General features: G+C 40.1%; 1 protein-coding gene across 2 annotated transcripts in view; it reads left to right on the plus strand.

Annotated features, from left to right (window-relative positions):
* The first annotated feature begins 583 nt into the window (after window positions 1–583).
* The window catches only part of GPR37 (G protein-coupled receptor 37), a 44,371-nt gene continuing 28,241 nt past the window's right edge, over window positions 584–16,713 (plus strand). The window contains exons 1-2 of one of the 2 annotated variants that reach the window (XM_063927167.1): window positions 584–766; window positions 866–2,682. In XM_063927167.1, the coding sequence (XP_063783237.1) occupies window positions 1,708–2,682 (975 nt within the window). In that variant the 5' untranslated portion in view covers window positions 584–766; window positions 866–1,707. Of the gene's footprint in view, window positions 767–805; window positions 2,683–16,713 lie in introns of those variants that run through there. The other variant, XM_063927168.1, reaches the window with a different exon arrangement.

Raw genomic sequence — 16,713 nt, forward strand, 5'->3', positions numbered from 1 at the left:
TTCACACTGAAACAGTCATGATTATGATTAAATATTCAGACCCAAGGTAGCTGATTAAATAAGATTTACAATGCATTGTCGCCCCTGTAGACCTGCAGCAGGAATGTATGTGTTTGCCTAGAGGCAATGTAAGGTAAAGGTTTGAACGCATCTTGTACTAATTAGTGTTTTAGGGATTTTTATTTCTAAATCCCAGTTCAAGCACTGCCCCCAGCCTGCGTGCTCATCCTCCTCCTTGTACCAGACTTTCATAGGCATAAATATGCAAAAAAAATAATAATTCATAAACATATGTGAACATTTAGCATTAATTATCTAAATATCTATTCATGTTTTCATACTTGTAATTCTTGATGGTTCTTAACAAAAATAAAAATAAATTTCAATATTTTTTTCAAAACAAATGGATGTTTGAATGATGGTTCTCTGTCTATTCCACCTTGCATTGTACAGTACTGGACAATTTATCAGATTAACAAATCCTATTTTACGATACCGTACAGGTTTTAAACGTGTAACAACCTAGAATTTAGACAAATCAAGGTAACATCAGTTTGCATTTCTACTGCAGAGATTCGCGATTAGGAAAGCATTCAGCCAGCTGCTTCTAGATCTTCCTTGCAGCATTAAGAGCTTCTGTTCATTCCCCCCACTCTCCCTCCTCCTGCACAGCCTTTGTGTCAGCTTCAGTGCTAAGAGAACGAGCTATGCTTTGCCCAGACAGAGAATGGCACCGCAGCCGCAAGTGCTTCTACAATGTACTGAGGTAGGTAAAGGATTATTTTTCTTTGTTGGAAACTGTGAGAGGACATTTAAGGAAATCAACAATGCAAGTCATGTTTTCAGTCCACCTTCCTTGTTGCAGATGGAACCAGATACACGTGAGGGCACACAGCAAGGTGTGATAATTGTTCGGTGTGACATTAGATGGAGATATACTGTGTAGAAGGGAGGAGGCAGGCTGTCTCGTTTACAGCCCCACACAGGCGCAGATAATAGTCTTGTAAAACCTGCAGGCGGGGCTCTTCAGTACTTCTCTACATGTACAGCAGTGACAGCGGCAGCACTACAGCCTGGGAGAAGAAGCTTCAGAGGCAGAGGTTTCTCTCCTCCTGCTCCTTGACTACCTGCACAGCTTCACCTTATGCTCACCTATCTAGAGCTCAGACAAAGGGAAATGAAATGGAAGTGTCACGTCTGTTGCTCAGTGAAAGCCTGCCCTCGCTAGCTTTTTATGAACAGCCTTTAATCTGATCTGATGACATCTCTGCAACCTGTTTACCCTCAACTGAGAGGGATTATTTTCATTTGTGATTATTAGGAGGAGGAAGAGCTGTCTCTTTGTGTTTTCCAATGGAGCAGATGAAGAAAATGTAAATGAGCAGTCAGGATAAAGCTAACAGTTCTTACAAAGACAGTGGCACAAGAAGGGTGGAGCCCAGTGTTTGTATGGATGCCCAGCATTAGCAATCTTAACTTTTTCTAACTGCTTGTGCTCCAATACTGGAATGGCTTCAGCGTTGTCCTTTGCATGATATATGCATTCAGTACTACACCTGTAAAGAAAGGTGTAACTTAATCCCAAGCGCTGTGTCATTTTACACCATATCATTTATCCCTGCTTTTGTCTAGCACTCTTGGATCAAGTGACATGTATGGAGCAATCAGTTTATTTCTTGGATTTTAACTGAATGTTTCATTACAAACATGCAGTTACCGTTTTACTCCCTTTTTTTTGCTTTCTTTGGAACTTCTGTAGTAATCAACCATGAACTGCATGACTTCAATAATATGCAACATGAAGATGGCTCAAGATGGTGCCATGATCTCTCTCCTTCACCTGACAAAGTTTATTCTAGAACAACAAGCAGCCACACTGATGATGAGAGCTCTACCCGTCAAGGTATTTTAAGGAATATTCTTTGTAAATTTATAAATGGGAGATTACGGAAGTCCATAGAGCCTATACTGGCTGAACAAAATATAAACCAGCAAAATGACAAGCAAGAAGGAAACAGAACACCTGCAACACACATGCAATATGAAAGCTTCCCCTGGGTGCCTAGAAAGGTGAGCACCACAGCCATGTACACCAGGTATAGTGCTGATATACCAGACAATGGGGAAAACATCCATTCTAGGAATAAAAGAGAAAGCTATGAGCAGCAATGGAAGAAAAGAAATGAGAACTTAAACATAATCCACAATGATAAAATTCATTTAGTGGATATGAATGAAACTGTGCAAACACCAAATGCAGGAAAAGAGACTGAACCCCAAACATTATTCTTAAATGGATCAATTCCCTATGCAACCAATGATTTAAAAGTGTTTTCCGATAATATGGAAATTAATCAAGATTTGGTGCCAAAAAATGCAACCAATAAAAAACTGCACATAAAGAACCCATTTTACCCACTAACAGAAGATTCCTATGGTGCTTATGCAGTTATGTGCTTATCCATTATTATATTTGTTATTGGGATTATGGGCAACATGGCTGTGATGTGCATAGTTTGCCACAATTACTATATGAGAAGTATATCCAACTCGCTTTTGGCAAACTTGGCCTTCTGGGACTTTTTGATTATTTTTTTCTGCCTTCCATTGGTAATATTTCATGAACTAACGAAAAAATGGCTACTGGAGGATTTCTCTTGCAAAATCATTCCATATATTGAGGTAATATTTCTAACCTTTATTAAACAGTTTGTTGATTCACAAAAGGCCATACCTAAATGATAATATTTATTTTAGCCAGACACCAAGACAATACCTTATTTCATAACTTAATGGGTGTTTGTAAGGGTCTATTTAGTTCCATATTACCTAAACCAGGGATAAGTGTAACACGTGGCGGGTTTCTTTATTATGTATGTTGTTTTGCTTATTTTTTTATAGATTAATATATACTGTCACAATTCTTGTCAACCCTACTGCAAACCGTTTACGGTGGAAATGCCGACAGAGTTTGTTTTTTTTGTTTTTTTTATTGCATGCTGTTAATGCAAACTTAATTAAAAAAATGCAGACAGTGTTGACATCATCCATGTCTGGCATCCTTAAAGTAGATTTGTTCCCTTAGTTCCATAGTTAATTTGATATATGGTTATTTTTATTAGTTTATTGCCATTTTTTTTCTTCTCTATTCAGTGATACCCTTGTGCATATGCTTTTTTAACTGCTTCTATTTATTTAATAAAGTGGACAAAGTAAAGCAGATAATATGCTGTGATGAAAACATCAGCAATTCACATAAATTGTTGTACAGGTTGAGTATCCCTTATCCAAAATGCTTGGGACCAGAGATATTTTGGATATGGGATTTTTCCGTATTTTGGAATAATTGCATACCATAATGAGATATCATGGTGATGGGACCTAAATCTAAGCACAGAATGTATTTATGTTACATATACACCTTATACACACAGCCTGAAGGTCATTTTAGCCAGTATTTTTTATAACTGTGCATTAAGCAAAGTGTGTGTACATTCACACAATTCATTTATGTTTCATATACACCTTATACACACAGCCTGAAGGTCATTTAATACAATATTTTTAATAACTTTGTGTATTAAACAAAGTTTGTGTACATTGAGCCATCAAAAAACAAAGGTTTCACTATCTCACTCTCACTCAAAAAAGTCCGTATTTCGGAATATTCTGTATTTCGGAATATTTGCATATGGGATACTCAACCTGTACTGTGTTTTTTTTTTTCTTCCATTATCCGGTTTTAAAAAATGCGCTTACTAACGCTGTTTTTTTTTGTACTGTATGTGTGCAGATCTGATCTAAGATTTTATGTTTTAACTCATTTTAACATGTTTACATGTTTATTTTTTTAAAAGATAAATAATGACAAATTTACCTCATTTAAAAAAAATGATAAATTGGAAAAAAAAATAGTGTTTTTATGGTAAAACTGTTACATTTTCTAAAGGTTAAAAATTACCTTTGTGGAGTTACGATTTTTATGTTGAAGTCAGAGTTACTTTTTACAGCTGCAATTATAAATAAAGGATATTATCAGAATTCCATTTATTAATATTATTTGCGCCTGAATATATTAGATCTGTTCTTATGGTAAAAACACACTTGTTATACCTTTATAGAGTTTCAGTTCAAAGTAGTCATAGTAGACAGCATGAGAGATAGGATGCCAAGTTTTTGTCTGAGCTTTGGAATAAAATATGGACTCCTAAAGCTGTTTGCCTGCTCTCAATTGCCATGCATATTTGTTCCTTATTTAAGTGACCAACATTGCATCAGTGCCAGTGACTTACCCTGTGCCTCTGCCAAGCTCACAGTGTACAATCCAGCCTTCATTCAAATACTATGTTATTGGAAAACAAAATAAACATCATTGGATACTAACCATCATTTAGGTTGCCAGCATTGGCCTACTTGTCTGTGCTGCTATAATGAGTATATGGTGGGCCACATAACTAGCAGAGTTTGACCTACAAAGCATCTCGTATACTGTACTATACATTTGGAAGACATGATTTTTTAAATGCTAGTAGAAGCTATTACAACACAGGCATCTCTGAATTATACTGTATTTGGTGTTGGTGGAATGTGAATCATTTTCAAATCCATTCACAAGCTCCAACTTGCAATGTTTTTCCTTATCTGTGAATACCCTGCTCATACATTCAAAACATTGTTTGCTTTATTAAAACATAAATTCCACATCATAAACAGTATATACTAACAGGCAATTGCATTTCTATGCCTTATATGTGATTGGGTTAACAATTAATATTTTAGTCAAGAACAGTTTGAAAGGTTCATAAGTTACCTTTACATGTGTTTGCTCTATTCCTGTAAATACTACATGATAATACAGGTTTGTCATAAACCTCTCAACAAGTTGCTTTTCCACTTTAAGGGAGTTGGTAATCAAAGCTCAGAGAATGATAAAATTGGGAGAGACAAAGTACTAGCTAAGCAGCTTCTACCTTAAATTTTACAGGCTGGGTTTGAAAAATGAGTTAAAAGCTGATTGGTTGGGATGCAGTCAAAATGCCGGCGGTCAGGATCCTGGCGTTCAGGAGACCAACACCGGAATCCAGACAGCCAACATTTTGCCGACTGCCAACAAACCGACACCCGCCCCTAATTCCCACTCAGTTGGTGGGTCCACGCCACCAGCAGAATGGGAATAGGACCTGGAACGGTATCCTGTCTTTCGGTATATCATTCCTGACTCGATTAGTTGGTACTTTATCTCTCACAATTTTATCTCTCTTCATTCATTGATAAATACCCCCCTTAGACTGAAATAAATAATTTTTGTTAAATGTTTTTAATAATCAGACCAGTTAAAGGCGATTATATGCACAATGGTGCTAAAACGATGTGTTCACTGATGTCTCTGCATGAAAGATCTCTTCTCATAGTGTTAAAGTGTCATTACCTTTACAGTCGTAGTGCCCTATCTGTTAAAAGATAATGTAGAAAAAGGAGTTCTGGTTTTCTGTCAACATTCGGTATTGAGGCCCTCATTCAGCTTCAGTTGCAGTTTCGCTATTTTATCAAAACACAACTGCCTGTGATTGCGTGCTGGGGGCCGCCCAGCACAGGGTAAGGCTGCCCAGCATGCTAATGGCAGCCAGCGATGTGATTGCAGTTAAACTGCGATTGCATCACTAATTAAGGGAAGCCCACCTTTCTACGCAGCCTTGCTGCGAAGGCAATCAGGCTGCCACCATGTTCCCCTGTCTCAGCAGGCGAGTGTAACATCACGCGGCCACCCCGAAAAAAACTGCCCCGCCCCTATTTTCACCTTGCTGCCCTGCGAATGCCTTGCCTGTCAATCAGGCAGAGACGTTCGCATCACTGAGATGCGATCGCATCTCCCTGGCCTGCGCATGCATCTGCTGCTGAATAAGGACATGTATCAGTACATTCATATTTTGCACAATTAATAGTCAATGAACAGAGCTGAGATGACAGTGATTCATTCTGCTTTGAGATTTGGTTGGGAAAGGCCCAGGAAACATGAACATTTTCACATGCAAATGAATAATATTTTGCGGAATATGTTTTGAATTTTTTGCTCATATCTAATGTAGAACTTCTTTAAAATACTAATATGCATTTGCACTACCAGAACAATGAGAATTGAGCGATGCCTTTACAAAAATTCAACAAAGAATTTGCACAGATTTACGCAATATTTGAAAACGTAATCTCTTCTTTTCTCACCTTTCATTCTGTGTAGTAATCAGCTGCTGTGACCTTAAAGCCTTTTTGTTGTGGGATGTACAGATGTGTCCTCATATACTCCTGCAGCAGTTGCGCCAAACAACCCTACGTGGCTTTCCCAGATCCTGTGCGACTCATCTTGTGCAGATCATCTTGTTCGCTCAAATGTCACACAAATTAAACAATTGGATGCAACAAAATTGCTTAATGAGACTGCACTGATTAATTGGATGTGCGACACTTGTACTGAGTCTGAATCTCTATATGAAGTGCTACGATGCAGCGGGGGTGGCTCTCTATCACTTCAAGTTCCATTGTGCTTTATCTGCGACTTACAAATAGTGTATATATGTGCTTGTACATATTTGAAACTAATTCCTGTGTGGTCAAACTCGCAGCCCGGCATCTTTGGTACAGATCAAGTGGTATTTTACCTTTTCTGCGGTGCGAATAAGATGTCGATTTAAAAAAAAGACCACTACACTACGCTGCATGGTGCATTGAGGCTAGGTGGATGAGGACACATCTGTAGTAGTTAAATCCCCACATCCAAGGGCACAAAATAAGGACAAAATTAATTTTGTTCAAAGATGTTTGGTAACTTACTGTGGGTTAATCCCATCAGTTGTGTGCTTTTATGCATATTTGCCTACCCTCTCTTATGATGATGGAGACTCCTGATTTTTCAGGTAGTCCTTCACAGCCCTGGAAGGGTAGGTGGCTTTCCCGCATCCAGCCCACTTCCAAGTGGAATGGTGTTAAAGGGATGGGGCTAAAAGATGCAAATTCCGTCATTTACCCCCAACCCACGGATCCACAAATCATAGGCATTTTCTCAGCTCGGGGGTGGGCCTAATGAAGTGACAGTCCGGCCTTGCCCCCCAAAGTGGCCTGCTGCAACTCCTCTCCAAGCTTTTCCCAGAGAATAGACAAAAAAGTAGGTAAGTATGCTTTCATGGTGTTCTCTTATCTGCCTTCTAAAATGCTGGTAATGTATAGTTTTTTATTCTTAGAAACCGTTTCAGAAACAGGAAGACTCAGTGAAATAATTTCAGAGATGTGTTTGCAGACCTATATACAGATTATGAACACTGCTATAAATCTTGTATCAACCTGTAGCTTTAGGTGAGTACTGGTGCTTTTTTTGAGTGCCAGTCTCTATTCTTCATGGAAAAAATCTGTTTTATGTAGGGGTAGCCTAAATTTCTTTTTTCTTACAACCCAGGGTTCTAAGAACTAAGCAATTCCTTATCATCAAAAGGTGCAGTGACACCAAGGGCCTGGTTCAGAGTTGTATGCAATGTCAATTTTGTATGGAGTGGAGCGATCTTTTGCCACTGTGCATGTTTACAAGTTTACTGCACGTGCCACAATGGTTTTATGGTCGCAGTGAGGATCTATTTGCAAAATTATTCACAGTTAGGGACTGTTTGTGGGAGGAAACAAGGGAGTTGCAACTGAAATACAGGCATGTCACAATCATTCTGGGGTGTGTCACAGGCTGCGGCTGCATTCCGTACACAGTTGCAATGGCTCTGGCATCTTACTGCCAGCACCATTGCTGCGTGATCATAGGGTTACGCAGAACATCAGTGTTTTTCTGATGTGCGTCCGTTGGTTGCATCTTTGTAAGCAAGCGACGAATCAGACACACCTTTAGAGGGCGTCTCAATAAAAATGTTGGTGGCTGTGACATTAGCACATTTTTGCACAGCACTTACACAGTTGCAGCTTCCGTTTCATTAGCGTACATCTCTGAATCAGACATAAAGTTCTTGAACCTTACTACAAGCAAGAGCACCAGAAGTTTACCTTACAAGTTGCGGATATGTAGCATATCTGGTGAAACCTGATACTGAATTTTAATAAACCAGATAATAGTAAACCTATGTGCAAAGCATTTCTCAGGAATCGTGTTCCATGTACAGATGTAGCCACTGTCCTCTATCCCGTGAGGCATACGCACATGTGCACACATCACAGGAGAGACTTGCCATGGCCAGGTGAAATTATTTGCGAGAATACCCGCAGAAAAGATGAACGCGGCTGCATGTATATTTAACTTAAAAAACAAGTTAGAAGAAAAAAACAAAGACACAAATATTTTATCAGATTATGTAACATGAGTAAGCATTTATTCTTAATGAGGTGTTACAGTTTTTGCAGTACAAGTTAGGCATGTATTTAAAACCCAGCATGACAAGCTGTGGTGGTCCAGAGTGCTTGTTTAGTACCATTAAGGATCTGTGTTTAACTATTCTGCATATTAAAAGGACTAGTATTGTACATATGCTTGGAGATGGTGGAAGTCATTTGCTTCTTGAGCTTTCAATGGGATAACTCTTGTGTTTGTCAGGTGCACGTTTATAGCATAACTCAGTGGTTCCCAAACTTTTTTGAATCAGGGCGCCCTAGAGTATCAGAATTTTTTTGTCATGGCAGCCCTAGCCCAAAAGTTTCTTATTGAGAAATGAGGAGAGTATATGATTGTGATATATTCTCCTCAATTTAGAGAGAAATATTAATTTAATAAATTGTGTTTATATGTAATCCTTAGGTTCAATTTTGTGGTGAGGGACAAGATTTGCTTCTGTTTGTCCTCATATATTTATGATTGGCAGCCACCAGCACTGTTTTGCCTATTACATTGACCATAAATAATTTGAATTTGTCCTAGACCATCATTCCAAGGCACCCCTGCAAGTGTCCCGATGCACCCCAGTGTGCCACGGCACACAGTTCGAGAACCACTGGCATAACTCGTTTATAAGCACGTTTCAACCAGTGTTAATCAAGCATAGACAAATAATAACTAGGGCATCAAGGCAAAATGTTAAGAGTAATCTTCACATCTTGGTGTGCAACAGCTAGAAACTAACAAAAATTGTCTCCATTGATGAGATCTCTCCTACACAGCATTTCAACACTGAAGGTAAGCAATTGCACTATGGGGGTCATTCCGAGTTGTTCGCTCGCGAGCTGCTTTTAGCAGCTTTGCACACGCTAAGCCGCCGCCTACTGGGAGTGAATTTTAGCTTATCAAAATTGCGAACGAAAGATTAGCTAAATTGCGAATAGACACTTCTTAGCAGTTTCTGAGTAGCTCCACACTTACTCGGCATCTGCGATCAGTTCAGTGCTTGTCGTTCCTGGTTTGACGTCACAAACACACCCAGCGTTCGCCCAGACACTCCTCCGTTTCTCCAGCCACTCCTGCGTTTTTCCCAGAAACGGTAGCGTTTTTTCGCACACACCCATAAAACGGCCAGTTTCCGCCCATAAACACCCACTTCCTGTCAATCACATTACGATCACCAGAACGAAGAAAAAACCTCGTAATGCCGTGAGTAAAATACCTAACTGCTTAGCAAATTTACTTGGCGCAGTCGCACTGCGGACATTGCGCATGCGCATTAGCGACTAATCGCTCCGATGCAAGAAAAAAATAACGAGCGAACAACTCGGAATGACCCCCTATATACAGTTATGTGACCACCATACGCAGTACAGCCCCTTACGTCTGCATGAACATATTATTACCATATACATAGCCTATGCTTATCTCACAGTTCTGGCTCCATCACCGTATTCTACCAGGGTTGCTCTTTGGCCAGAGAAAGCACACCATTATGTTGCTTCTTCATAAGTTTTTAGTATTTTGACCCAGTACTTAAATACATTGTTCCTTGGTATATGAGCTTGCCATGTGATATTTACCCTCAATCTAGATATGCTCTGTTCTCCAGAAATCCGAATCCACTTGAATTTTGTGGATCCGAACCAAAACCCAGTCCAGGTCTCCCGAGAAGTTCCAATCCAAACAGAGTTCAGAGTTTGGATTTTAAATCCGAATTTCAGGTTTCGGATTGCAAAAATTACATGATTTTAGCAGGGGTTTTTTTTGTTAACGGAATCAAAAAGTGGTTTGTGAACACCAAAACACAATGATGAATTAGAACCAAAACACGGGGGTCTGTGCACATATCTTGCCCATTAGGCAACTATGTTATGCTATCTCAAGCTTCAAGTCACACAGTCGCAGTGACAAACTAAATACTGTAAATTAAGTTTTGTTTCTCACTTGCAACAACCCCTGAAAAGTGCATGAAGGTCATGTTCCTTGAAACATAGGAGGAACTTGCCACCTTGAAGGGCGTGTCAAGAATGATGGTGGGACCTAAGTGTGATTAGGAGTTTCTAGCTCAGATTAAAGTTGAAGATTTGAAAAGCACTTCCAGTACAAGTCGAATGACATTAGTTTGGTCCTACGCTTCTCAGTGATTCCAGTTTAAGTCTCTGTTGGATACCCCTTCTAACCTGTTTCAGGGATTCCAAATAAATCTTATTCCTATTTTCAGTTGAGTTATATGTTAATTTGCTGCTATTTCAATGGAATACATATGATATGCCTGCGGATGGGATACAGCGGTCATATGACAAACACCGGAATTGCAAAGCAGAGAATGCTGACAGGGGTCGGGTAAGTATTTTTACCCTCCCACCTTACCACCAACCCTCTTCATGCAGCCTAAGCCTAACCCTCTCCGGTGGTGCCTAAACCTAACTCCCTCACCCCTCCTCCTCCCTGCAGCCTAAACCTAACCATTCCTTCCCTACAGGCTATCCTTTCCCAGGGGTGTCTAACCTTACCTTTCCCACAGCCTAACAATCCCCACACCCCGTGTCTTACCACAGAGGACTCCCGGCAGGGGTCGATCGGGATTCCAGAGCTCAGGATCCTAGCACCAGCATTTTGATCCATGTCGGGATGCCGGTGTCTGTATTCTGACTGGCGGGATCCCAAACGCTTGGATCCTAAATGAATCCCATTCCAACATATCTGAGTTCACAAAATACAGATGTGTCCTCTTGTGCTGTTGCTGCACTGCATGCCGCAATATAGTGTTGCTGCGATGCGCATGCAGTGTTAAATCGCACCCGCAGGTCCTCCATTTAAAGTGAATGGATAGGTGTGTGCATATGCGCGCTCCAGCTATCCCGCGAGATGCATGTGCATCGTGGCAACAACACAAAAGGACACATCTGTTTAAGTAAAGTAACTATTTGTCCTCACACACACAAAATCACATACAAACATAAAATTATATTAGAATTTGCACCAACCCCGCCTCCCCCTCGGAAAAAATATTGAAAAAAGTTTTTATCTTCTGTAACTCTCAGCGATTGCTTAAGGAAATTTCTTAATTTTGATTTGTTCCCATCACATTGAGCTGTTCTAGCTTCCCACCCTGGGCTCCTTTCGGTCATTTCATTATGATGCATCCAATTCTTTTGGCTCTGTACTGTATATGTAATGATAATATGTAGAGCTATAGATACCTAGGGACTGATTCTGGTGTGAGAAAGATTCTGGTGTGGGAACAAATCAAGTAACATTGTATCGTGAACCAGAGCCTTAACTAGGGGTGTGTGACCAGTGCCGCCACTCAAAGCACAGGACTCTATGATAGCACCATCACCGCCACACAGCCCTTCTGGCTAGCAGGTTGCCTGGAATGGAACCCTGTAGCCAGTATCTTTGAGGCAGTGCCACCTGTAACATACTTTAGATGCAGGGCAGGCAGCCTTCCATGTGTAAAGCTGCTCGGAGCATCTTCAAGATGCTCAAGACACTGCTACACTTCCAGGTTCTGTCGGCCCATCCCCCTTTGCATGATGTCATTACACCATGCACAAAGGGGGTGCTGTAAAGCCCTGTAAAACACTGCCTGGAACAAACCAAGTTTCGATGCAAGGGTTTCACATACCTGGATATTTGTTTGCATGCACGAGAAATACTGGTTGCTTTTGAATGTAGCCCATGTAGGTTTATTAATACACCACAATTTAGATTTGAGTTTAGACATAGCACCCTCACAACTCAGTCTCTCTCACCTGCAGTACAACATAGCTTTACCAATGTACAAAGTGGTAGGTGTATTATACCCACACATATTATGCGGGTATCCCTGCTAGAGCGCACAGCGCGTCAGTCTAGTGCTGATAGGCTATGTCTCTCCTCCTGGCGGCTCCAGGGTGCATGCGCGAGAACTCACTACTATTGTGAGATATCCTGTGCAGTGCAGAGCTGGTAGTCAGGGACAGCGCTGTCCTTGGCTGTGGTGAATGGGTAACGACACCTGCAGCTGTCGAAGTCAATAGATGCAGGTGTTGGAAAGGTATAGACAGGGGCGCATAGCATCCCCACTTTGATACATGAGGAGAAGCACTATCAGAGCACATAATGTGTGCAGATACCACTTCTCCCACCATAATGGCAGTTCATACAACTACCCCCAAGTTACTTGCTCCTTTTTTCAATGCTCCCAGTCCAGAATCAGCCACATACCCTTACCTGGTACCAATATAAAGAGATATATCTGGTGCCCCAGTATACTTTTCAGAACTTCTCTAGCCCATGGCAGTGTGAGATGGATAACCGTATAAGGTGCACAGCCTGTCTTGCAAAGCCATACATGGTGCTCTAATACTTTAACTTGTGTATCAGATGGCAGACTGGCACTACAAACTCATCATGGAGTGTTGTATGTACCACCTTAATGTCCTGGTTTTGCAGCGGAGCCAAGAGTTCATAGATTTCTTGAGAGGAAAATGAGAGGAGTTATAGAAGTGGCTGATGATGGCAGCAAGGGAATATGAGTATATAATGGTAAGAGATCTCTAGCAAGATGTTTATGTGAAATTACTCTTCAATTTTAAAACTATAATGATGAAGTCATAAAGTAGAGGAAAAATGAGTTTAGTATGAACTACCTACTGTCCCTTCAGCAATGTCACGCAAATGACATTCAGCCTGCATCTGATTACATACTACCACATTCATTGCATTACATTATGTATAAATATTGGCAATGCAGCTTTTGCACTTATGACTGACACTGCAAAGCTGCATGTTTATGCTATGGTTGGGTGTAAGTATTTGTATTTGTACATATGATGTACGAGTGCTGCTGCATTTTGTGTTGGACATATCTTGAGATATGTGTGTCTTGAAATAGACCCTTAACATTGCAATTTTGCAACCCTATAAGGAACATGATGTGCACAGTTTTACCATATAATTTGTCAGTTTGTGAAAATTGTGAATGTGGAACTCCCTGATGCTGAGAGCTCATATACATGTCTATTGAACAATACTTTAGATGTTCTTTATATTTTATATTTACTTTGACAGTAAATGTAAACGTTTGTTCATACTGTAGCTTGTCTTAAAGTTTCCATCTAACATGGTAAAAAAAAAATCTTGGATAAGCATTAACATATTTCACTGCATTTTACCAAGCGCCAACACTTCTGACACTGTAATGATACCAAAATTGAGCATGTGTATGTATAGATGCATTTGCCTACAATATTTTTGGAATATCCGTATCAGTGCATTAGTAAGCTTTGAGAATGCATAGTAAACTCATTAAAGAAGCCCCCATATTTTGTAAGGAAACTTCTTGCCCATTCTCACTTGTAAAAGAGATTTCCACAGTCTTAGCCTAAACTGTTTATGGTTGTTATTTCTGCAAGAGTTTTGCACTCAAGGGCTAGTTCACCATTACACTCAAGTCAGTCACAATTAAACTCACATTGCTTGCACAGACTGTATTGCGGATGTATGCAGAGGTGTATGCATCTAGAAATGGGCATACACTGTAACTTTTAAATATCTAATTACATGGACATGTTGGGCAACTCTGCATGCCCAAGTGTTTGATATTTTCAGATCGGTTGTGCTACTCAGTACAATTATCTTGGCAATCTGCCGATATCAGGCTGATCACCCAGATAATTGTATAATGTATGTCCATCATTAGTGACCAAATCAGCCCTAAGCCTATGCTTGGTTTCATAGTGTCCGCATTATCAGCATGTCCTTGCTGCAAGAAATCCATCTAAAATCAGTGGGATCTCTGCATAGTCTGCAATCACGCAAAGACCCTTGTGACCCATTTTAGACCGCCAGCTTTGAACACTGTTTAACCCGCATTACAGTGCGGTCTGAAAGGGCCCGATTGGAATAATCCGGGTGGAGCAACTCAGTATTCTAACTCAGGTAACGAGCAGGGTTGAACACGGGTTCAACCCGGCTCGCTGTGCTGTGTAAACGGGAAGCCGGGTCGCATCGACCTGCTTCCCGTTCACTCTGTGTGAACAGGTGGTGTTTGAAGATCATGTGATCTCTAAGCACCGCTGCATCACCATGGACGTCACCAACCCAGCAGTATGCCGGGTTAGTAACAGCGGCAGCAAGGAGCCTGAGTCGGGTTACACCCGGGAAGCACCCATTTCAGGCTCCTGGGTGCGACCCGCCTCAGGCGGTCTAAAAGGGGTATAAGAGACTTTCTACATTACAGCAGAATCCTGAGTTGAACATTACCCTACAGTGATTTAGGGATCTATTTACTAAGCCTTGGATGGAGATAAAGAACCAGCCAATCAGCTCCTGTCATTTTTCAAACACAGCCTGTGACATGGCAGTTACAGTAGGAGCTGATTGGCTGGTACTTTATCTCCGTCCACTTTATCTCCATCCAAGGCTTAGTAAATAGACCCCTTAGCTATACTTTTTGTTAACAAGCAAAGCACCCAAAACAGAACTGGTTAGGATATAATATACTGTTTCAACATGGTTATATTTTATACCATTTAATAAGTATTATAAAAAGTACCCAGTAATTAAATTACATTTTGAAAAAAAAATCTGCTATTTTACAAATGTCAGTTATGAAAAAGAAAAACATTAAAATTCATGTGAAAAATACTATTATCAAGAAATGCAGAATTATATGCACAGGAATGTATTATTAGTCACAGTGCCTGTTCATGCTTGGACAGAAATGCTGTATAATAATTAGTTTAATGGCCTATATGCATAATACAGAGGAAAGCATTTCCTTTGTGGTCATCGTGCATTTTTTAATGAATTGTTATAATGAATGGCTCTAACAAAGGTTCTCTGTTTTACAGCAGTATGTCACGTAACAATGCACTTTGGTACAGAACTGGTGGGAAAGTACACAAGCTTTGTTAAACCATTAATCTTTTAGGAACCAGCCAACAAGTAAATATATGGTTATGTGATGATTCTGTGTTAAGCTTTCTGCTGCTATAGAACACTTTGTGCAAACTAACAAACTAAAATAACATTTTGAATCTTCTATAGACTAGAAGTAGAAGAGCTTGTAATAATACTGGTAGACCAAGACAGACCAGCTAATAATGGAAAGTCTCTTAAGTAATGATTTCTGTTAAACAATGTAACAATGACAGGACCATGTATTTATCAACCATATTTCCCATAATCCTAATAAAGTTGAAGTGCATTTTTAAAATTGTACACATTAAAAAAAGAATCATATGTTTAAGGGGGGAATTCAATTAGAAGATAATAAACATCAAGAGCGAAAAAACTTACATTTTTCACAATGATTCCCAAAGTTTATCCTATTTTCTTTTTTTTTTCTTTTTTCGGGCAATCCACATTGGCTGCAACCCCCCCCCCCCCCCCCCCTTCCCCCCAAAAAACCTTTTCTACTGAAAACACAGATTCATTGAAATCTGTGTGTTTGCGGGAGAAACAGTCCCATTTCCGGGATTTATTTCTGCTGCCTGAGACAGGAGAAACATAATCCCCGATAAAACACAGTTTGTGCTGGCATATTGAGGCTAATTGAATAGCCTTGGGCCCGACAATTACCCGTGGTCACTGACCTCATTTAATTGAATCCCCCTTTAAATCTACTATATTGGCTGTGTCCTCACCGGCTCATCCAATATTAGGGCTATATTTACTAAGGTGCAGATTTTTAAAAGTGGAGATGTTGCCAATAGCAACTAATCAGATTCTAGCTATTATCTTCTAGAAGGTGCTAGATAAAAGAATCAGTAGAATCTGATTGGTTGCTATGGGCAGCATCACCACTTTTAAAAATCTACACCTTAGTAAATATACCTCTAGAAACTGTTTTACAAACATTTACCTAACTGTAAATCTGGAGGGGAGAAAGAGTGAGAGGCGGAGAGGGTGTGGTGCTGTGAGTCATGTCATCCTGGCCACCATTGTACAATGCCTGATTTGCAGCAGTGGGCTGGGCAATGATGATGTAAATCACTGCAAATCTCACTGTCAAGCCCTTGGACCACCTACTCCATTGATCAGAAAGGCTGGTCTACTGTAATGGGAGTGTAGGAGAACTCACAGAATTCGGGAGTCTCCCAGGCATTCCGCAAGACAAGACTAGATACTTGTAACTATGATTTTGGTAAAAGCATCCTCTTCTCTAACCTTTCAGATGCCCATTGCTGCAATGCTCATCTTGTCACTTCTCAAAATGTGCCTTTATTAACCAATAAACAAAAGAAACAGAACAGCTCTTACACACAACATAAAACAACTTTGCTAAATGTGCACATATACAGATGGTTCCAAGGTTATCTTGGCTAGTTTGCTGCGCCTATTAATTATCAGTTAAATCTATTAAA

This window comes from Pseudophryne corroboree, chromosome 6, assembly GCF_028390025.1.
Source record: "Pseudophryne corroboree isolate aPseCor3 chromosome 6, aPseCor3.hap2, whole genome shotgun sequence".
In the NCBI taxonomy this organism is placed as follows: Eukaryota; Metazoa; Chordata; class Amphibia; order Anura; family Myobatrachidae; genus Pseudophryne; species Pseudophryne corroboree.